The sequence below is a fragment of the Sminthopsis crassicaudata genome, chromosome 4 (assembly GCF_048593235.1).
Source record: "Sminthopsis crassicaudata isolate SCR6 chromosome 4, ASM4859323v1, whole genome shotgun sequence".
NCBI lineage: Eukaryota > Metazoa > Chordata > Mammalia > Dasyuromorphia > Dasyuridae > Sminthopsis > Sminthopsis crassicaudata.
The window spans coordinates 320,149,677-320,173,012 of record NC_133620.1 but is presented as its reverse complement, the minus strand read 5'-3'; the positions used below and the strand labels follow the sequence as shown (position 1 = coordinate 320,173,012).

The 23,336-nt window shown below is 40.5% G+C and overlaps 1 protein-coding gene across 2 annotated transcripts; it reads right to left on the bottom strand.

The window, feature by feature from the left end:
* Positions 1-22,861, bottom strand: LOC141538705 (mitochondrial dicarboxylate carrier-like). 2 transcript variants are annotated; one of them, XM_074260413.1, is made up of 12 exons: positions 22,606-22,861; positions 18,665-19,076; positions 14,409-14,528; positions 13,814-13,928; positions 13,565-13,613; positions 13,352-13,393; positions 12,572-12,615; positions 11,658-11,728; positions 10,970-11,062; positions 8,034-8,108; positions 7,695-7,751; positions 1-859 (listed from the first exon to the last, which is right to left on the bottom strand). In XM_074260413.1, the coding sequence occupies exons 2-12, from the start codon at positions 18,752-18,754 to the stop codon at positions 743-745; spliced, it is 873 nt and encodes a 290-aa protein (XP_074116514.1). In that variant the 5' UTR covers positions 18,755-19,076; positions 22,606-22,861; the 3' UTR covers positions 1-742. The 2 variants fall into 2 exon arrangements, with proteins under 2 accessions (XP_074116514.1, XP_074116515.1); XM_074260414.1 differs by lacking the exon at positions 1-859 and adding an exon at positions 6,219-6,324.
* Positions 22,862-23,336: the final 475 nt, after the last annotated feature.

Genomic DNA, 23,336 nt, shown 5'->3' with positions numbered 1-23,336 from the left:
TTGGAGAAAAATATATTTAATAGGTGGAATACACAGAATTAAAGTGGTTCAAATGTCACAGGTGAGTATTTAAAATTCAAACAATTCTAAGTTTTGCATTCCCCCTCTCCATAAATCTCTAGCCCTACCCATTACCAAACATGTACACACATTTTCCCTCCAGGTCAAAGGCAGCTCTGAATATGCTGTAGCTGTGATGAGACCAATCATGGCAGCCAAGATTCAATTTTCACAGCCTTTGAGGGCAATAGAAACCCAAGCTGAAGATGGGGTGGAGTGGGGGAGAAATAAGGTACCTTGTCTAAAATGCATTAAGAAGGGCAAGTTAAGAGCATCCCCTACCAAGTACCCAGGGCAGACCATATTTTTGAGAACCAACCTATCTCTATTATTGACTCTGGAATACCAGAAATCAACCTTTGCACATCAGAATATGATAACTGTTCTCTGATCTATATCATAGCCACCCTAAATTACAAGGAACTGAGGCTTACAAAGAAAGGCTCACCTGAGTAGATAAGTAGGTTGAGGATGGAGAGAAGAGGAGAAGAATAGACACCACAGATTCCCCTAAAAGGCTGTAATAGTGTCCTTGGAGTGCATAAGCCAAGACATGGGAAATCATGCCAGGTAAATGACCTTCTTTACATCCTGAAATAGAAAAGTCAGAAGTATCCAGGACCCCTCTTGGTCTTTTCTATGACATCTTTGCCATACTTGGGTCCAAAAGCTCTGATGAACCTCAATCTTGACCCAAGTCACTTTTCACTGGAATGCCAAAATTTAATCGAAGTTGCTCCAAGAAGACAAAGGTTAAAACGGTATGTGGTATCAGGCGAATAGCAGCAGGGAACATCCCCTGAAATGAAAAGGGGAAAAGATGTGGAAACTGGAGTGGCTGTTCCGGTACGTGATAGATTCCTTGATACTAATCTAGGGGACCCAGACCCTTCAAGGGCACAAAACACAAATGCAATGAGGCTACTATGATCTACCTATAGAATTATATGAGGTAAAACACAAAAAATTTCAGCCTGGTACTTAAAAGCCTTGCATGCATCTACCTTTCTAATCTATTGCATATTCCTACCTTTGAACACTCTTCCTGAAGGTGAAACTAGATGGTCAATCTCCCACCTCTGTGATAAGTCATCTTTCATGGCTAGAATTTACTTGCATCTTAGAATTCATGTGTGTTTTGTTTAGGCATTTTTCAGTTATGTCTGAATCTTGTGTCGATTCCTTTTGGGAGCATTCTCTTGGCAAAGATATTGGAGTGATTTGCCATTTTTCTCTTCCAGTTCATTTTACAGATGAGGAAACTGAGGCATACAGGCTTCAGTCACACACCTACTAAGTGTCTGAGAATTCCTAGGTTCTTTCAAAGCACAGCTCAGTTGTCTAGAGTCTAATCTAGGCCTCACTCCTTTTTTCACTTTCTTCTATTTGATTCCCTGCCTCCCTCCTTCTTGACTTCACTTATATATGTGTTGTATTACTCCTAGTAGAATGTAAACTTTCCAGCAAGGACGGTTTTTGCTTTTGCATGCCTAGTTCTTAGTGAGAATCTTTGTAAACTTTTAATAAGTATTGAATTCAAAATAGGAAACTCAATTAGATTACAAACAACATTTGGCAGTAGATTGCCTGAAGCACATAAAGGTCCCTGAGCTAGAAAGTACCAGGGGGAAGAATTTGAACTAAACTTTCACCAAAGTAGTGGGCCTCTAACTTGCCTGTTGCAAGTGTACCCCGCTCAGACCTGCAGATTGGCTCCTCCAAAGGGTAGTGATGTTCATAATTTCAGGATACTATATGTACATATGGTACTAAAATGAGTCCCTATGGATGAGCTCATTTTTAAGGGAGCCACAACAGACTTTTGCATAGATACATTCAGTTTAAAGCAAAGGCATTACTAAGGTGGATAGTATCATTGTAATACTAGAGAAACTGAGGCAGATTGTTTTTAAACTTTAATGTGGAGAGTTTAGGGTAGCTGACCCGAATGTAATTCTTGTCCAAAGCATTCTGGCCAGATAAACCGAGGCAAGGAGTTTTAGCTAAGAGGGGTTTGATAGGGGAAACAAAAGTAGATGGGGAGGGGGGGGCGGGGGGGGGGAAGAGGGGAAAGTCACTGAGAGGATGGACAAGCCACAATTCCAGGAAAGGATCATAATTTAATCCTGACAGGATAGGGGTCAAGATAGGTAGTCGTGGGCAGGAGACAGGGCAATAATCAAAAGAAGGGGGAATTATCCTAGCAAATTGAGCTAGAGCATCTGGTCTTTATGACACAATAGTATGTAGTAAAACTCAATTTCTAGTCCTAATGGCAAGGAAGTGGGTGGCTATGATGCCAACATATCCAGTGCCCAACATAGAACAGAAGCTATAAAACTATCCCCTCCCCCTCTCCAAACCTGAGGCACATTCTCCTACTCATGCAGTAAGAGAAGTAAGCAGAAACTTTTGAGTACAAGTGTTGGTAAAGTATATACACAAGAGAACACACATGACCAGGGAAACTTATGGCTCTGGTACTGTTGTGCTCCAACATGCTTTCTTTCCCCATGTAGTTTGGACACTTTTCCTTCCCATGGAGACCAGTATCTTTTCTGGGTGAGTTCCCCATCTCTACTCCTCCCTGCAGCTCGACTCTCAACAGCTTAGGGGAATAACTTAAAATCTGCTTTTAGCCTTAAATGCTGCTCTCTACATCTATTGTCTAGAGAGTGCTCCCTGCTATTGTGGTGCCTCATGAGTCAGACTATTACAAAGTGCTATGGCAAATGGACTTGGGATAAGGAGAGGAAATGCCCTTTGCTAGAGGACAAGGGCTGAAGTGAGTGTCCATTCTCCCAGAACTGCTGTTTTGAAACTCTTGTGTTTCATATACTGGCCTTTTAGGGACCACCCATGGCATGGTTAGTCATATTTCAACGACCAGCTGCCCTTCTAATTCTCCCAGACCTTTTTCATAACTCATAAAAGTCATTGCACTTAGTTTAACAACTTATTATATGACCTTTATTTTCTATAATTACATCCTGGATTAGGGGCTTAGTCAGCTATCAACTTCTACCTACCCCAAACACAAAAAAAATTCAACAAAAAACTGAAGAGGGCAAATATATCCTTGATCAGCTCTTAGTTTCTCCCTCATGACCTTGTTCCACCAATTATCTCCTCCCTCCATTAACTCCTGGGAGTACAAACATACCTAGGAAAAAGCCTTCCCTTAAATATGCTTAACTCTTGGCTATAGTCCTTTCATGGATAACCTTCCCAAAAAATTGATTTATAATCATGACTTCCATTTCCTTGCTCCTTTTTCAGTCTTTTAAAGTCCTAGAGTTTAGCTTCTACTCCTATCCATCCATTGAAACTGAACTCTTGAAAGTCACCAGTGGCTAATTGCCAAAATAAGGCATTTTTTCCTCCTTGTCTTTTTCTGTAGTAATTTATCACGCCTTCTCCTTTTCTTGAAAAATCTGCCCTTTTGACCACCATGCTCCATGAAAATCACAGCGGCTGCTTCTGTTTCCTTTATTCTTTCTTGGTTCCACTTTATCCTTCACTCCCCTAAATGTGGACCCTCCCTAATGTTCAACTCTTGGACTTTCTTCTCCCTAGGAACTCTGTTCCTTAGAGAATACATCCATTCTCACAGTTTCAGCCAGTATTTTTATCAGATGGCCCCCTGTTTTTATCTCCCATCCCTGACCTCTCAAGTTCCAGTCCAACATTTCGAGTTGTCCATTGGATATTTCCAATTGGACATCCAGTTGATACCTTAAAACTCAAGATATCTAAAATTAAATATCACCTTCAAAACAATTGCTCTTCTTATTTCTGTCAATCATACTATCATTCAGTCTATGTCACCTTTATTTCTCTACAACCCACAGTCACCCGATCATGTTAATTCTTTACATACAGTGGTATCTCAGGACTCGTCTGCTTTGAATCTCATCAATCTCATTGATGCATTTCCATTAGGAAAAAATGCTTCGGCACCTGAAGCTTGCTGTGCCCTCGTGGCACTTGGTGGTTGTCTTGGGTGAGCACAAGGACAAGAGATTGGCTAGCCTCACTGCCAGCTCCTTCTGCCACTGCTAGTGCCTTCACCTGTGGCTCCTTATCAGTGAGGTGTGCCAGGCTGGAGCTCAAGATGCTAAGGATGTGCGTGCTAGCAGGCAGGCAGAGGGGCAGTTCCTGTAGGACGATATGGCTGCAGCAAGTAGTCTATCAACTCCCCAAACAATAAGTAGTACTGGGAGAAGCAGCAGTGGCCATGCAAGCAACAGTAACAAGGAGCCCAAGCTAAGGCTGAAGTGGTGGGGGAAGACCCAGGACTCATGGAAACTTCTGCCTCCACATCTAGGTGTTCTCCCCTTTCCCCTTCCCCAAGGAAGCTTGGATGGCAAGGGATGGGAAGAGGGTATAAAGGTCACAGAAAGTAAGTTGGGTCAGGAAGGGAAGAGCCTGGCTGGCTTGGGCTGTTTTGTTTCTCCATAGCTGAAAGTCGTACTTGCCTCTTTGGGGAGCTGGGTGGGAAGGGATGGTTGTACTCCTTATGGGAAAAATTTGTTCAGTACTCATCATTTTTGTCACTCATGATTTCTGCAAACAATGAACAACTAGCAAGATACTATTGTAGTTCATATCTTAGAATTTAGATATGGAAGAAACCTAAGAGACCTGTTGGTCTCTTCATTTTATAGATGAGGAAGAACTGAGGCCTCCTGTGGTTAATCAACTTGCTCAAAATCATACAAGTAGTAAGTTACCAAGGTAAGATTCAACCTCAAGTTTTTTAAATCTCATATCCAGAGTTTTAAAATGTATAATAATGGATGACATTAATATGGTTCTTTAAGGCTCAAAAACTCAAAGGCTTTACAAATTTTATCTTATTTAATAAACTGACTTTTAAGATAAAAGCTATTTTCTTCCTTTTACAGAAGATGAAACAAAGGCTCAAAAAGATAGTTATTTGACAGAGTCTCATAGCTAATGTATCGAAAGCAGAATTTTAACCTAGGCTGACCCACCTCCAATTATTCTATCCACCATGCCTTCTATTCATCAGTTTAGTCACTATCTAGTCTGCTTCAAATAGGTCCCATCCTAATACCTCTAATCCACTTTAGATTCTTTTGTCACATCCATCTACCAGAAACATTGTTTTACAAATTTGTTTCTCAATATGATAAAGTCTTTCAGTAGCTTCCCATTGCCTACAGGATAAATTCCAATCCCTTTATTCTTATATTCAAACTGGCCCAGAGTTTCTTTTCCTAGAGGGATAAGATTTATCCCTCTTCTCTATAAAAGTATCACTCCAGTCAAGTCTGCTCACTGTATCCTAATTATTTTCTATGCATTTACACCTCTTCAAATTTGCTCATGCTATCTACTTCCCCTGAATAATAATGATAATAATAGTTATTGAACAGCTGAGTGGTACAATGGATAGAGTACCAATCCTGAAGTCAGGAAAACTCTTCCTTTGTTCAAATCTGGACTCAGACACTTACTAGCTTGTATCTCTGAGCAAATTAATTAAACCTGTTTGCCTCAGTTTCTTCATCTGAAGGAGGAAATGGCCAACCATTCTAGTATCTCTGCCTGGAAAACTCCCCAAGAAGGATCATCAAGTTATTATTATAGCTAGTATTTTTATAACATATATATATATATATATATATATATATATATATATATATATATATATATATATATATATATATATATATATATATATATATATATATATATATATAAGGTTTGCAAAGCACTCTACAATATTTCACTTAATCCTAATGACAGCTATGGGAGCTGGGTGCTATTAACACCCCTATTTTAAAAGGTAGGAAACGATTAATGCTTTTCTGAACTCAAATTTGAACTCCTGATTCCAGGTTAGTGTCTTAGTCACTGGAATGCCCATTATTTCTGCCACTCTAAAACATCATATAGTGTGGGGCAGTGAATAAAGGGCTATCTATCCTAGGACCCAGGCGGCCTTGGATTCAGCCTTTCACACAGAACAGCTTCGTGCTGGAGGGAAATTCTCTAAGGTTTTGAATTAGAGATGAGTTGCTAATCTGTAGGAGTAGCAAAATTTTCACACTGAGAGTTGCCTATACCTATAAAGTTATGGATATGTCCCCAAACCCCAGAGGCAGCAGCAGGAAGTGGCTTGGTAGATAGAACAGCAGGCCTGGAGTCAGGAAGCTTCACTTCCCTGAATTCAAATCCAGCCTTAGACACACATCAGCTGTGACCCTGGGCCAGTCACTTCTCTGTTTGCCTCATCTGTAAAAGTAAGCCGGAGAAGGAAAAGGAGAACCACTCAGGTATCTTTGCCAGAAAACCCCCAAATGGGGTTTACATAAAGTCAGACATGACTGGAAAATGATTGAACTACAATGTGCAAACCATTGTGCTGTGTGTTAGGGCTATAAAGAACAAAACTGTCAGTTCTTTCTCTTAAGGAATTTTTCATTATCCCTAGGTGGCAGTTGAGTTACACCACATATTCAAAATAATTAAGGGTGTCCCAAAAGTCTTAGTGGAGTTTTAAATAGTTTTTTTTTTTTTTTAAATGGTTTAAGGCATTTAAAACTGCTCTAAGGTACAAGGTAATTTGGGGAGTGTGAGACCACTGTTAAGGGATGTTAAGGGATTGCCTGAACTTGTCTTTTTGAGTTGCCATATTTTGCAGAAACACTGGTCCCAGAGCATGCAGGAGGCCCTGAATGTGTCAAGGATGAAATTCCCCCGAGGTAAAATCATTTGTTGTTGCACTCCAAGCTGGACCCCCTGTGTGACCTTGGGAGGCAAGACAGGTGCCAAACAGTCTGTACCAGGCTGGGGTAATAATGCTTGTACAGCTGGAGTCCTTTGCAGATAAGAAAATCCTTGGTCTGGAAGTTCCCAAAGGAAAAAGAATGAGGCTTTTGCCATCCGGTTGCTCCTCCCCATTCCTTTGCTTCACTATTCCCTTCTCATGTCACACTCTTTCCTGGTATTCCCTCCCCTTTGTCCTACTATTATAAAAATGTAAAATTTTGTAAAGACTGAGAACTCTAACAACATATATATTCATTTCTCTTGTAATAATCCTGGTTTTTACACAAATCTCATGAAGTTGCGATTGTTGATACTATTGATCACACAAACAAACCAGGTTTTAATTTGTGAGATGGGAGGGTATAATGATCCCTGACACTGAGGATAATTGGCTATTCGTTCATTCATTTTTAAAAACTCGAAGTTTTTTTTGATAGTTTATGTTTTTCATATCATCTAAAATCTACTTGTTAATTTAAATTCTTCTCAGTGACATATTTTGATTCAATAAACATTTATTAAATACTATGTGCTAAAGTACTGAGAACAAAAAGACAAAGCACAAAAATCATCTCTGTCTTCTTCCTAAAGTCTACTTGGGGCTAAAAAGATAGTATAACCATTAACAGCTAAGTGTGGATTGAACGTTTACTGAAAAACATTATAAGCTTTTGAGAGTTTGTATGAAAACTGGTAGATCCTTAAAATTCTTTGTCAAACTATCTTTTAAAAATAATTTATAAACTTCTTTGACTCTTCCTCAGGATAAAGTCCCTTCTTAAAATCCACCAATGTCAAGTCCTTAAGACTCTTAAAAGAATAGGTATAGGTACCTTGTAAAAAGCCAGAGGTCCCAATTTGGCGGTCTCTGATGCACAATGAATGATACCCTAGAAGAAACAACAAACACAATTTCCCAAAGATAGTACATTCAACAGTCTAGTTCTATTTTAGTTCATGTGCAGCTCTCTCTCCTCAACTTTATGATCTTAGACAAAGTCAGGCAAGTTGGCACTTTTATTTGAAGAGAAAGCTTTTGCATTGTCTAAGTTTAAAAAAAATTAAAGTTATCCCCTATAGTTCAAAAATAGCCTATGCTAATTCTTTAATTTCTTAATAGTAATGAAATTTAGGAAGAAAGATCTTTAAGATAAATAGTTCTATATACTCACATCATAATCCTGGGCATTCATCATTCGAGTCTTCAGCACATCCAAGGGCTGACAGAGGCAGGTGGCACAAAAACCCTAGGGAGAGGGAGAACTTTAAGATTACAGGGGATAAAAGATCTCCTGCCTTCATTCATTTGTTATTTCTTCAACTATTCTAGGTATTTTTCTCATTTAAATCTCTCGGTTCTTTGGCAAATCAAGTATCATCATCAAGGTGCCTGAGAATCAACTGGTTACCCAATGGATGGATATGTTTTGCCACACTGTCCACCACACCTCCTATTTCAGAAACCATGACATCATGGTTATCACCCCAATCTACCAATTGTTGCCTTTCAGATTCTTCAACAAAAGCTCCTGAAGAAAATGCTTCTGTTCAAGAGCAGGTTTTATCCTCAAAAACTTGTGTGCCCTTCCCAACCATGGCATCAAGACAAACTTTGGTTTTGAGGTTTTGAGAGGTTTGGGTTGTTTTTTTTTTTGTTTTGTTTTGTTTTTGTAAGGGGAAACTATTGCTGATTTGATCTAGTTCTGCATCTGAAAGGATGAATGGGCTGATAGCCAACCAAATAATACTGTTGTATTGGACACCAAAAATGACTATACATATCAAGTGGCAAAACATCTGACTGGATTTGATGCTGTTCATTATAGGAACATTGACAACCTATCATGCATGAGGAAAGAATAAAGAAATCTTGATCTCATTTGGTAAAGGAGCAAAGGCTTACTTATAGCTAGAAGTCTTCACTGGAGTTCAGTGAGTGTTATCAGACAATCCAAATTTGCATAGAAAATAAAGCTATGATTTAAGGATGAGTTAGTTATCACTGATGTGAACTCTAAACAAGCTCATTCTGTCTCTCTAGTCAGGGAATCCTAAAAAAAACCCCATTCTATTTCTAATATCAAAATTGTTATCATTCCTAATTGCACACAAAATGAGGTCAGTTTTCCCAGACTGTCTTATCAGCATATTTAAAACAATCTGAACCATCTCATTGCATATTTAATAACTTGCATTTGTCCTCAACTAGGCTCCTCCTCAACTCTCTCACACTTCTCCCCCTACTCCTTAAACCTACCTTTGTTCCCCCTCTCCTCTGAGACTTTAAAGGCCCCTTAATAGGAAGCATGGTACTTAATCATCTTTGATTCTACCTTGCTTATTCACATTTGGCTAAGCCCATGTGATATTTCACATAATGGCAAATTCTTGTAACCTGTGATAAACATCTGACATGATTGTTTTATATCAAATTGAACAATTATGTTGTCCCACAAAAGTATTTGGCACTCTCTTATTACATCATTTCATCATGTCAATGGACATAAAGAAACTTTGCAAGTACAAGTAAGAAGCACATCAAACTTATTCAAGCCTACATTAAAGTCTCAGGAAGGAAAACTCAGGAAGGATATTATCCACAAGAGAAAACAGTAGTTGTCCAAAAAACAACAACAACAAAAAAAAACATAGATATGATGAAAGGAAACACTGAAAAAGAGAGGGGGAAGAGGTATGGAAAGAGAGAGCCAGAGAGAGGGGCCCAAACACAGAATTCTTGTAACTAGCTTGCTGTTGATTAACAGAAATCCATTTCTATGCTGTTTTTGAGAACACATGCAGAGGAGCCAAAGTTCAAAGTAGAAAAAAAGCACAATTGAGTAAAATTAAATATGTTCATCAAACATCAGATTTAAGCTACTTAATCAAGTAAACTACTTTATGTTCTTTCTACAGCCACATTAAGCTGTAGCTACTGCACTTGGGACGCAGTTTGAAGAATGTCCAGCAAAGGGCATTGGTATGGGTCTGAAACAAGCCAGAGATGCAAAAAACTTTAAAACTTTTTTCTTTTTACTCTAGTTAAGAGAGTGCCTGGATTTCTCAGAGGACAAATAAAAGATCAGATTAAATTATTGGTAGATATTCTTAATAAAGGAGTATGATTCAGGCTCTTTCCCCAGCCTTCAGTACTAACCTTAACTTCATCTGAATACAAATAAAATTAAGACCTTATGAGTAAGGTGAGTTTTAATACCCCAGTTCCCACAAAATACCAGTGGATATTTTGGAGGATAAAAATAGGTTTTGAAGCTACAAATTCATAATCAAAATGGAATATAAGAAATTTCCTAATCTTGAGATATTTGTTTGGGAATATAAACTTTAAAACAAGATCTAACCAGTACATCAAAAATAAAAACAAAGAAAAAAATCTTGTCAGCATTCCACTGACTTTTGTTGGCTTACTGGTTAAATGTGGAGATTTAATGTAGGTGATTCAAGCTTCCTGGCAAGACTTTCTAGCCATCCCACTAGACTCAAGAGAGACCCTCAAACTAAGGAGATGCACAGCACAGGCAGAGATAGCATCAGAGAACAGTGAAATGATACCTTGAGATGAGAAAGACACCTCTGCAATATCTGAGGGGTGAAGTGCTAGGAGCATTAAGTGCCCTGGCCATGTGTACTCTATTATGTCCTTGGGTTTTTGGTCACTATCTTTTTACCCAAGTTCCTTGATCACATTCATTCTTTGCAATGTGAGCTTTATTCTATATATCTCCTGTGTGCATGAGAGAGGGGTATGAAATCTTCCTTTTCCACTTTTATTTGCCATGGTATTAATGAAGTTCCTTTTGTTCTGAACTTTATCATCTGGCAGATAGATAAAAATACACATATTGGGAGGAGGGGTTGTGGGCAAATATTTTAAATGAGTGTTGACCTAACAGTATCTTGAAATAGGGAAAACTTTTCTGTGGATCTCAATGAAGAAGGACGTATCAATGAAGCCACATTGATAATTTGGAGAGATTTCCCCAAGATGTATTAAAAGAATTCTGAGAAAGCATATGACACATGCATTCCAGTACACAAAGTCATATAATTTCATGAATATCCCTTGAAGCTTCTAAAAAGAACCTACAGCAATGAAACTGGCCATAACATGGGTGCTGAGACTGTCTGATGAAATTTGCCAGGTGAGCACCAATTGCTTGATCTCGTCATAGAAGGATGCCTGCAGAAGGAGATTAAGTTGTATCAGCATCTTTAAAACTCAAGCTGAATTTTATGCCTGTTCTTCTCTATCATCTCTGTCCATCAGAGACTCTGCACAGAAGCTTAGTATGAATCCAGCAATAATTGTATGCTATGGCATAACAGAGAAAAGTCTGGCCTTATAACCAGAGAGTCAGGTTTAAATCCTAGTCCAGACATTTATTGGCTGTGTGGCTATGGACAATTGATTGATGTCTCCAAGACTAAGGTTCTTCATCTGTAAAATAGAGATAATACTTGTATTTTCTCTCTTGCAAAGCCGTTATGAGAAAAGCCCTTTATCAATCTTAAAGCATTTCATAAATGTTAAAGTATTAAATATCTTATTTCAGTAAACCCCTTGCCATAAGGCAGCAGTTCTAAACACTTTCCTTCAAATCTGTAACTGTAAAGTATGTGAATAGGATTCAACAGTATTTTTATAGTTTTAAAGGTAAGACTTACATTGAAATAGCATGAGAGCCTTGAAAGCTTCATTTGTGGCCTCCTTCCAGACACTCTCCCAGCCAATAGGTGCAGAGAGCAGGACATCTGAGGAAAGGAACATGGCCTACCTGTCCCACCGTCATCAAAGCCCCTCGACTTGACGCCAGGGTAGCCCCAGAGAATAACATCGAAAACCCCTCTGGAGGAAAGAAGAGGGGCAGGGAGGCAGACAAAATGCCCTTGAGCAGGTTTGGAGCTGGAAGGACAACTACCTCAGTCTCTAAGTTGGATAAATCATGCTCTCAGTGGGCGAGGATGCAAGTGCTGGTTTACAAAGATGAAAAGCAACCCAGGGACCTCCAGCATTCCCTCAGAGAATCCTGAGCTTCCCTAAGCTCCCCCTTAGGTGCTGGGCACCAGGAGCACAAACAGGAAAATCGTCTCTGTCCTCCAAGAGCTTACACTTCCCATTAAGGGAAGGACTGTGCTTACAGAAAGTAAATACAAGGCATAGGTTTAAAAAAAAGGTCACCATCCATAGACTAGCCCCACAGCCTTTTCTGGTCCCCATCACTTGCTCTTTTCCTTTCCTCAGATGATGCCCTCAGTAGAATGTAGGCCCCTCAAAAGCAGGGGCTATTATCTCAGCTTTGTATACCTTAAAATGGTTACCTGCCTATTTTGCTTTGGGGATCTAGATCTATAAAGAAGCTGCTTACGAAAGCTGAACATCAGAGTCTTAGGGAATTGCTTTGGGTCCTGAGGGTTTAAGTGACTTGTCCAAAGTCACAGAGCTGGTGTATATAGGCTTGACTCCAAAGCCAGGCCTTAATCCACTATTCCATGTGGCCTCTCATCTAGAACATAGGAGGGGCTGTTAGACCACATGAAAACTCTGAACTATGTGTCCCTTCTTTCAGAGGCTTTATTTTGGTGGGCACTTAGGAACACTTTGTCCTGCTAAATGTCATTCAAAAAATAATTACAGCAACAAAACAACAATAATAAAATTTCTATTTTTTCCCTTGTTAGGAGAACCTACCTTCCTGAATTATACGTGTGAATCCATTCAGCACATGGGAATAGCTATAGGATAGAAAATATATAGATAAAATAGATGTATACACACACACACACACACACATACAAAGTTATGTCTCAAGGATTGGTTATTTAATATGTAGGTCTCTTGGGTATTGTGGGGGAAGACTAAAATAGAATTCAGGGATTGTCTGTGAACTTCATTTATTCAGGCTATGTCTATTTCCTTATAAATCCAAATTATTCCTTTTCATATCCCTATTCAAAACTAAAACATTTCTTGGGCAACTGCTGCCATCTGGTAACAGTAAGACCTACTGCTATTTATTTCAGGGGAATTCTTCAACTTTTTGCATGGTTTACTGGGTGTAGATTAGCAAATTCATTTTCAGCTTTCTTTAGATTCCCTTTTTTAGGCTTTTGCTTCCACTAAGTTTCTACATAACAATCAGCAGAAGTTCCATTCTTTAGTCTGTGGATTTCCCTGGGCATTTTACCACAGTGAGTTGGGGGCAGGCCTCAGTGCCCCTGGGGCAATGACAGCTAGTAGAAGACAGCAAGGAAATATAATCTCATCATATATGTTCAAGAAGATTAGAACATGAATCTGCTAGTTCCCTCTCTACTCTTCTGAGTTTAAAGGATCATTTAAAAGACCATTAGCTCTGTGTTAACTTCAATTGAGCTTTAGACTTCAATTTGGATGAGATGATGTCTAAAGCTCCTCCCAATTCAGAGTTTCTATAAATTATGAACTCACTCCCTCTCCTTTATGACTTACTTCCTCCTCATGTGCACTGGCATCTTCACATCATTCTGCATCCTGCTTCCAAATAAGATCCAATAATTAGAAGGGTTGGTCACCCTTATAGGACACAGAGATGTGAGAAGTTCAGAGGAAGAGAGATGCTAAGAGGAAAATAGTGGAGAGAAATATGCCCCAAGTAAGGGAGCAGGAGAAAAGGGAGGGAGAACAGCACGGGAGGTAACTGACCTAACATTCACCAAATCTGCTGGGCTCCCCACAAACCCGCCAATGAAACCTAAAATCAGAGGGAAAAGGACATAAGGTTTACAAGCCTGCTTCAAATTCCATGGAACTCCAGGACTGTTCACTCTCTCAGCTCCCACAGTTTCTTACTTCCAATATCCCTCTCAGGGGAAATGAACAACGCATTTAATGCTCTTTGATTCTTGGGCCGGTCAGCTGCTTCTTATCAACCTCGAGCTCAGCTCCTCTTACCTCCCAGGGCTGCCAGATACACCTTCTGATAGAAGGGGAGGTGCTTTTTCTTGCCATGTATTATATGGTCCCGCAGTGAGTGATAGATGGCAAAGCGAGTCACAGAATATGTCAGCTGATAGAGAGACAGAAAGTTCCAAAAACAAAGATGTCTCAGGCAGCCAGGAGAAATCTTAAGCAATCCCTTGATCCCATTGCCCTTGGATGAACAGGCAAGATTTAAAAGAAAACCAAAAACCAAAAACAACCCTCAGAGCTACAGCATTTGTTGACTTTTATTATGTGTAAAACCCTGACTTAGTCAGCGGATTCAGAGACATTAAGGAACCTTCAAAGAGCTTATATTTTATTGGATGGGAAAAGAAGGTTCAGAGAGATCAATCAATCAGCAAACATTTGTTAAGCACCCGCTATGAGATACTGGGGGTAGAATGAGGAGTTGAGGATAACGGCCAAGCCTAAAGATGTCATCCTAGAATTAGTCAAAACTCTGTGATAGTCACAATGTCAACTAGGTGGATCACTTCCTGGACCCAGGAAAGATGATATCTTGGATCAGAGGACAAAATAGTAGGGGTCCCCATCTGTCACCTACCTGTCTACATAGTGAGGCAGAGAGCCCACTGTAAAGTGCCATAAAGCCACTGACGCTAATCACTCTCACTGCCATGCCAGCAAAGCCAATATTTGCTTTGTGTTGAGTTTGAAGATGGACCTACATCAGGGAGACAAGTGGGGATGAACATGGAGGTGGAATATAATGAGCTGCTGCACTGTGGGATAACTGACAATGTACAAAGGAGCAGGGTTCCCAAATCTTGCCATATTAAAATTATCCCACTTACAATAAGAGAGACTGAGGCAGAAGTCTGAGCCAATGGTACTTGGTCCCTTCTAATGAGGCAGACCTCAGACCCTCAAAATCTCTTCCTTCTAGGGCCCTATTCACATAGGGTTATATGTTCAGTAATTTCAAAACAACTATACCAAATACAGAATAATTCCACTGAATAAGAAAAATAATGTCAGCAGGGTCACAAATTGGGTGAAACAAAGAATATAGTCACATAATATGGACAAGCTTCTCCCTAATTTGGGCAGGAGGAAATAGTACAAGTCAGTGCCCTAAGAGGCTATAAAATGGTCATCTGCCTCCTATTGGACAAGTGATTGGTCTGGAGATACAAAAATATTTTGGGGGACTTTCCATGTAGTTATCACCTCTGCCAAGCTGAGCTTGATCAACATCACAAGGCAAATCAAGAGTGGAGGACCTTAGTTAACTTCCTGTGGTTAACTTAGTGAACTTAGAATCTGCATCTTATAGCTCTGGGGCCTTATATGTAGAACTTTGAAATGATTCTATAATTAATCAATTGATTAATACTGATTGAAACAGAGAAGGGGTCCAAAATGAATTATTTCTCTCACTGCATTGAAAATCCTTCATGACAGACCCAGAAAAAGGGATGTATGCCTTAGATCTGAAAACCAGCCCAACTAAATTCAGAGGCACATCATCAGGATGGCTGGAATTAGGGATTGGATATGGGCAAACTGTCCATAGGAATTTTGGAATACTGCCCCCCGTTTCTCCAACTTGTAGCAGGACTGTAACCCAGGATGGTAGAGGAAGTACTCAAACTGAAAAAAAAAAATCACAACAGAATTACAGTATCCACATTTTTAGATTTGGACAGCAACTAAGTGGGTCAGGTACGAGAATATGGATCTCCTGATAGAGATAGCTTACTGCTTATTTGTTTGTTTACCCACACCACTAAAAGGGGTACATGTACAGAAGCATCTTTAGGTGAGCATAATTTCTTACATTAAGAGTAGGGGCTTCAACTATTTTCAAATTGCAATCTTACTGAGAGATACAGCTCTTACTAGCAAGTCACTTAACTCTGACTGCCTCACCAAAAAAGAGACACAGACATATAACCCCTGGGTTTTATATATATAACCCCTATAATAACCCCTGGGAAATTACACCTCTTTTATTTGAGTATTTCAAGGGAAAGAGATAACATACCCTCTTCCTTTAGTGGAAATTATTTGTTGGGCAATTTATGTCTCAGGATCTGGCCAAAGAAATTTTATAAAAATGTATTAATAGGCTGACTCTGGGAAAGTTTCTCTTTGGTGAATACCTGAACTGATGAGGTCATCCCATAAGGGATCCATCCCTGAGGGAAATGGTTAAGAGTGTTAGGGGGGAAAAAATCAAAAAAGATTCAGGTAATCCCATATGTAAATTCTAAGGCAGAGGAAAAGGCTGCAGTCAGCCCTCCCAAGAACAAATATGGAAATCTGATAGAAAGGAGAGGAGGAACATGAATAGACAATCCAACCTACCTACTCATTTTACAGATGAGGAAACTGAGCCAGGGAAGCAACTTGTCCAAGTTCACAAAGGGAATTTTAGCATTGGAATTGTAAATCCAAGTTTTCCTGATTCAAAAACTTGTACTCAATGAAAGTCTATGGAGTTATGACCATCTAAGAGGAAAACGGAACAAGGACATCTAGAAAAAGAATTCAGAGACACTTTGGGCAGTGGTTAAAAAAAAGTGATAATTGGTGCACCAAGATTAACTAATTACTGAGCACACTTCAGTGGCAGCATTGGGTTTCTCAGGTTTTTTTGGTCTGGATCTGTGACATCACGGTAGAGCAGAGCTCAGGTGTGGAAGCTGAACTGACATAGACAAGCACCTGGTCTAGTCTGGCCACAGTGAGAAGTTATTTGCCCAGGATCACACAACAGATATGAGGCAGAGGCAAACTTCTTGAATTCAAGGCCGGCTCCTCCTCTGGGGCGGTAATTGCCTTAAATTCAATAAAACATTTCCTTTAATGAGGATCTAGAGAAACAGGATAGGATGGGAAGAAAAAAACTAGGTCTTAGGAGTGGATTCTGTCCACATTTATCAAAAGCAGGAAGCTTAGGCAGTTAAGGAACTTTGGCCAGAGAGATAGGGATCTCATTTGTTAAAAGGACATAGCCAGAAACCCTTTACTAGAAATTAAAAAAAATTTTCACCCCTTAAGTGTTCCTTATAACAATGCTTTTAAAAACTCCAGGCAGTTTCTAGCAAATTCCAGGGATAGTGGTCCTTCAGATACAGCTCAGGAAGGGAGGTAGAACACACAACCCCTCTGGAGGCAGGTAGAGTTTATTAGAAACACAGGACTGGAAGCAAGACCTGAGAGAGTCCTGGCAATTATATCCCTGGCTTGGTTCTTAATCTGGAATCTATGAATTTGTCATTTTTCATATTCTGATAACTGTGCTTTAAAATAACTGGTTTCTTTGGTAATCTTAAGAATTGTATGCATTCAGTAACATTCTAAAAAGGGGTTCATAGATTTCACCAGATTCAGTCAAAGGGATCCATTATTGGAAAAAAAAATAAGAATCCCTGCTTTTGTTGATGATTGTTGACAATGTCAATTCTTTTTGTGGTGGAAAAGATTATGGAAACTAAGGAGATGCCCCTCAGTTGGGGAATGGCAAGACAAACTATGGTATAGGAATAGGAATTTATACTACCATGTCCTAATTAAATGATCAAAGGAATGGGTTCAGAAAAATTTGGGAAAGCTTGTGTGAAGAGAGAAGAACTGAAGGAACAATTTAGACAATAACACCACCATAAAGAAAAAGTTTTGAAAAACTTAGTAATACTGATCAACACAATGAGCAGCCACAATCTCAAGGGTGCCAATGATAAAACATGCTACCCACCTCTTGACCAAAGATGACAGATTCAGGGTACAGACAAACAGATATATACCTTTTGGACATGACCAATGAGAATCTGTTTTGCCTAACTATGCCTAACTACGAGAGTTTTGTTGTTGATTTTGTTCTTTAGTTAGAGGAGGGTAGCAGAAAGAAAATAGTTTTTGTCCATTGAAAAACCTAGTGATAAACTATGTGTGTGTGCTGTCTGAAGAATGGCTTAGAGAGTGAGTCATCACCAGATTAGTGATGAAATTTTTAGTCACAGCAACTATTATAAATGGATTGTGATCTAAATTAGTGGATATAATCTCTATCCATAACAAAATTACTGGACAAATAGTGACATAGTGGATTGGGCGCTGGGGCTGGAGTCAGACACTCCTGAATTCAAATTTGATCTCAGACATTCACTTCCTAGTTGTATGACCCTGGACAAGTCACTTAATCCTGTTTGCTTCAATTTCCTCATCTGCCAAATGAACTGGAGAAGGAAAAAGCAAACTACTTCAGTATTTCTGCCAAGAAAACCCCAAAATTGGATCACAAAGAGTCAGATATTACTAAAAAGCAAATGAAAGCACAAACAAAATTATAGTTCCTTAAAGCACAAGAATAGACTAAGTTGCAGAAGGATTGTGACTTGTATCTGTAAAGAAGTACCAACATGACTAAGTATTAGCTCTTTTTCAGTGAATCTTGCCTACCATAAGATTTGTAAATTCTTTTACTGCAAGGATCACGTCCTATTAATCCTTTGTTTCTCTCCCAGCATCTGACATAGCCCATTGCTTCCCCTTCTTCCCTTTTCTGGACCTGTAAATTTGTTGTCATTAGGAACTTTCTCTACCAATACGCATCAATAGCTCATCTGAAACTTAAAAAGTCTTAGCGTTGCCTGGAGACACTGAAAGTTTGAAAGACTTGCTGAGATCAGACATTTAGTACATATCAGAGATAGGATTATAAACCAAGATTTTCCTGACATGAAGGAATTTTAGGTACAACACACTAGCCCAATGATTTCTGAGGAATGAATGCTTGAATTCTAGACCACCTCATTTTCACTTATTCCTTGCCTTGGAGAAGTTGGTACTCACCTTGATCAGATCCAGTGGATGGGTCACACAAGTGGCTCCAGCCGAAGCCAGTCCCCCAAAGTACCAGCGGAATGCAATTTTCTTGCCCATGTTGTTGCTCTGAGAGGGTTTCCACAGGCTCTGGGTACAATCACTCACAAGAGATTCAGAGAGAGTCTTGATTATCAATAAGTTGTAGAAGTTCTGTCAAAGGTTACAGCTGCCACACACTTCTGCTCAAGGAAGTAAAATGATGGAGATTGTTCACATTGTAGTTAGGAGAAGGTATGCTGAAGTGTTCGGGGATTCTATGTTAACTGATAGATCTGGGAAGGCTGCACATTGGGCTACTGCCCACAGGACACAGGCCAAGTGTCCGCTGTTCCATTAGCACCTGCTCATTTGACTTACAGAAAACTCTTGGAACCAATATCTGAAGGGTTCAAAAGATACATGGAATCAATCAGTCAGAGCAGCAGTAGGTACAAAGGAAAGAGAGAGGGACAATGGAAACAGTTAAAGTTTTATGATGAACACTAGATAGTTAATTCAGTTCAATTTACAAACATTTGTCAAATACCTACTAGGCCTGACAACAAACATTTGAATCTACAAGGACAAGAATGAAAGATGCCTTGCCCTCAAGGGATGTTTTCCCCCTCAAGGAGATTACAGGAGTACACCAAGTACACCAGTAAATAAATACAGAATAATCTGAAGAAAGGGAAAGTCCTACTCTGGATTATGGTACCCAAGACTTGTAAAGACCTTACATAGAAGGTGGTATCTCAGCTGTGCTTTAATGATAACAGCTGGCATTTATAGTGATTTAAAGTTTGCAAAGTGCTTTACAAATACCATCTCATTTTACTCATTTTTCTTCTACACAGTAGGTCTGGGAGGTGCATATTATTACCCAGACTGGTCTGCCAGATTGGAGAGCAGCAGTGAGCCTGGAAGAGGGCCCCAAACACTGCCTGACCATACTAGATGGTGGTCTTTGAGGGCAGGGATGGTGTTTTGCCTTTCCCTGTATCCCCAGAGCTTAGTACACAGAAGGTACCTAATAAAGGCTTACTGGCTGACATAATAGAGGCAAATCAGACCATTTTAAGAAAACTGAGGAGATGTTCCCCACAGGATCCCTTGGAATCCAAAGAGAGAAGAGCTTCTCCAGAGTTGAGTGGCACTTAACCAGGCACTTAATGCTTGTTGAATGAATACAACACTCTTATTGTTAATCCTTAGTTATGGAAGTTATGGAAGAGTGCCTCAAGGAGGCGATACCAATGACAGGCTGTGCAAGGTCGCCTCCTGAGCCATCTCGGTCCGTGGCCAGATACAGACCAATCAGTCTGCTGACTGGCCTGGATGCAGTGAGAGGCCGCCGCCTTTTTAAGCTCAAGTCTTCAACAGGTCTCAGTGTGCCTGAGGCAGTGCCCAATCAGTGATTATGGCTCACCACTACTAGGGGAAGTAGGTACTAAAGGCAGTAACCCTATGTTACAGTCTCAGAAGGCCGAGTCACTTGCTTGTGGTCACACAAATAGTGTCATAGGCAGGATTTGAACCTGAGTCTTCTAGATTTTATCAGGAGCAGCGAGGTGATGCAGTGGAGTTTGGAGACAGGAAGATCTGAGTCCAAACCCATCCTCAGATACTGACTGTGTGGCCCTGGGCAAATCACTTAATTCCCCTCCCCCCACTTAGTCTCAGTTCCCCATCTGTAAAAATGGGAACACACTGGAAAAGAAAATGGGAAACCACTTTATTATCTTTACCAAGAAAACCCCATAGCCTTTTTCATGGAGTTGCATAGACATGACTGAACAATTTCCTGATCAAAGAGCCTCAGTTCAACTCTATCTTTATGTGATTGTGGACCATTCATATCACCTCGCTAAGGCCAAGGCCCCTTTCAAGTAGAAATCTATGGTCCTATGATCCTAGGATTCCAAGTCAAACCTCCATGTAGCACTGCTGCCAGAGTAACCCAGAGGCCCTCAGGAAGAGGCACCTGAAGAGTTGTCATTTGGGAGGAATATGAGATTTACACTAGATCAAGTGAACCTGTACGTATATAGATCTTATATGTTCTCCTACTTCCTGTAGGACTCCCTGTCCTTACTGTCAGTGCCTATTTATTATACTGGATATGCTTTGTTGGTACATGGTTATTTGCATGTTGTCTCTCCCATTAGGATGTGAGCTCTTTGAGAGCAAGGTCTACTTTTTGCTTTTCTTTGCATCCCTAGAACTTTGCAGAGTGCCTAACACATACATAGTAGGTGCTTAAAAAATGCAAGGTAACATTATTAATAGAGAACAATAATTATTTTAAAATCTGACATTATGCAGCATCTTAAAGTCTGCAAAGAGCTTTCTACATGTTATCTCATTTGAATCTCATGATAATCATGTTAGGAACATTAGAAGTATTATTCTCCCTCTTTTACAAATGAGGAATCTAAGGTCTGAACAAGTTAAATGACTTATCTAGGATCACACATACATGTAAGAGGTCAAATTTGAACTCGGGTCTTCTTGAGTTCCTCTAAATCTAGTGATCTTATTTATTTTTCCTGAGGCTGGGGTTAAATGACTTGCCCAAGGTCACACAGCTAGGAAGTGTTAAGTGTCTGAAGCTGAATTTGAACTCAGGTCCTCCTGACCTCAGGGCCAGTGTTCTATCCACTGTCCCATCTTGCTACCCTTCTAGTGACCTTTTTAAAACAAGACAAATAGATCGAGGAATATGCCTTCTGGATATTGCATTACTTCAGAAGATTTACAGCTTTAAAAAAATCATGTAATGATAGCCTGAGCAGCTAGGTGACAAAGTAGATCGAGTGTCAGAGTCAGGAAGATTCATTTTCCTGAGTTCAAATCTGGCCTCACTTACTAGCTGTGTAATCCTGGACTTAATCTTGCTGCCTCAGTTTCCTCACCTGCAAAATAATAGCAATAACTTACATTCCTAGAGCTTTTCATGCTTATGTTTTACATGCATCATTTCATTTGAGTGTTTATAGAGGTAAACAGCACAAGAATTATTCTCATTTTTAGAAGAAACTGAGGATCAGAGAATGCTATAGAAGAGGAAATTGAGGATCAGAGATTAAGTAAGTGGAGTTAAGGAGTGGAACTGGCACTCAAACCTGTCTTCCGAGTGCAGTGCTCATCTACCAAAGCATGTAGTCATTTAGGAATCCTCTTTCTGGTTTCAAGTAATTACAGGATTTATGGAATAAGCAGGGAGACTCAGAAATCGAGCCCTGTGATAACTATTTTTCTCTAACAATTCACTTCAGATAAATTTGAACAAACAAAACCTTTACACACTCGCCACAGCGTGAGGTTTTTATAGTCTTGGGCCATTGTCATCAGGTAAGAGTGCAGTTAAAATCCAGTGTCCAAGATGAGTTCCTGTTAGGGTCATAGTCAAGCATGGAAGGTCCAACCTGGAGATAGCATGCCCGGCCATTGCAGTCCCCGAACCTTTACCTGAATTAGTCAGATGCTGGAACGGTGGGGGTGGGGCATACTGGAGAGAAACATTCCCCCTAGACGTTGGCCTGGTCTTGGGCTACTGGCCTGGTGTTTCTCACCTCTACTGATTCCCCTCACCCCATATTTAGCCTAATGAAATAAAATTAAAAGGCACAACCAGGGCAGAAAGCGTTTTTTCGGGGGTGGGGATTTCCATCCTCCTTTTCCTAGATGTGCGAAGGGAAGCTGCAGCCCGGACTGATTGAGGGTCGCTCCGGGGAGTCCGTAGTGGGATAATGGAAGGAGGAGTGTCCCCTTTTCTCCCATTTTTCTTCCCCTTTTCTGGGCTCCTGTAAGCCAGGAGGGTCGTGGAGCTGGGGGGGATACTTTATTGATCGACCGAGAATTATTTGACAGGCCATATTTCAGGGCGTGGCATAGAAAGGGAAGAGTCCCAGGGCCTGTTTGCTCACCTGAAAAAACGGAGAGGATCACTGGAGTGAAATTGGAGTGAAAACAATTATAAAAGGAAGATGAAGCGTCAGCCCGAGGCCGGGCGGGATGCTAGCGTCCACCGGCCCTTCCTCTAGCCCAGGCCTCCCACCGTGCCAGGGGTCCGGCGGGACTAGGCCCAGCAGGGGCTCCACCCTCCCAATGTTCTAGGGTGGGGGGAGGGGCGGCGCGAGACCGCGGCCAACCGCCTTGCCCAGCCCCAGGGCGCACGTGTCTGTCTGGCGTGTGGAGGTGGGGCCCAAGGTCTGAGAATTCCGCACTCCCCCACCCCATTTCAAAAGCTGACCAGCCACCCTGGTCTAAGTCTGCAGAGGTTCTGGCTCACGATGGAAGGGGCTCAAATGGTGGGAGAATTACCAATTGCTGGAGGAGGGAGGGGATGCCCTTATGTGCTTACTAAATGTTTGCTGGCTGTGGAGCGAAGGTAATCCTTAACCAGGTCTAGTTGGACTCCATGAGCCCCTCATCACCTGTCCTTTCTAGCTGATTCTAGTAAGGGCCCTATATTGTGGGAGGTGATAAAAAAAGCCATGGTAAGGAAATTCGTGTTGGACTGGGTGTGAGGGCCACTCATGGGCACAATACAACTTTCTGCTCAGGGGAGAAGGCAGGTATCCTCCAGTGTCCAGTACTTCAACCTGCCCTCTAATAAAGTCTAAATATAAGAATTGGGGGGGGGAAAAAAAGGATC

What these genes read in the sequence shown, in the direction of transcription:
- LOC141538705 (XM_074260413.1), bottom strand. Translation starts at nt 18,754, where the DNA reads ATGGGCAAGAAAATTGCATTCCGCTGGTACTTTGGGGGACTGGCTTCG. An exon ending in CTGCCTCACTATGTAGACAG is followed by an intron (nt 13,929 to 14,408) that starts GTAGGTGACAGA and finishes TCTCTCTATCAG; the next exon opens with CTGACATATTCTGTGACTCG. An exon ending in GTATCTGGCAGCCCTGGGAG is followed by an intron (nt 13,614 to 13,813) that starts GTAAGAGGAGCT and finishes CTCTGATTTTAG; the next exon opens with GTTTCATTGGCGGGTTTGTG.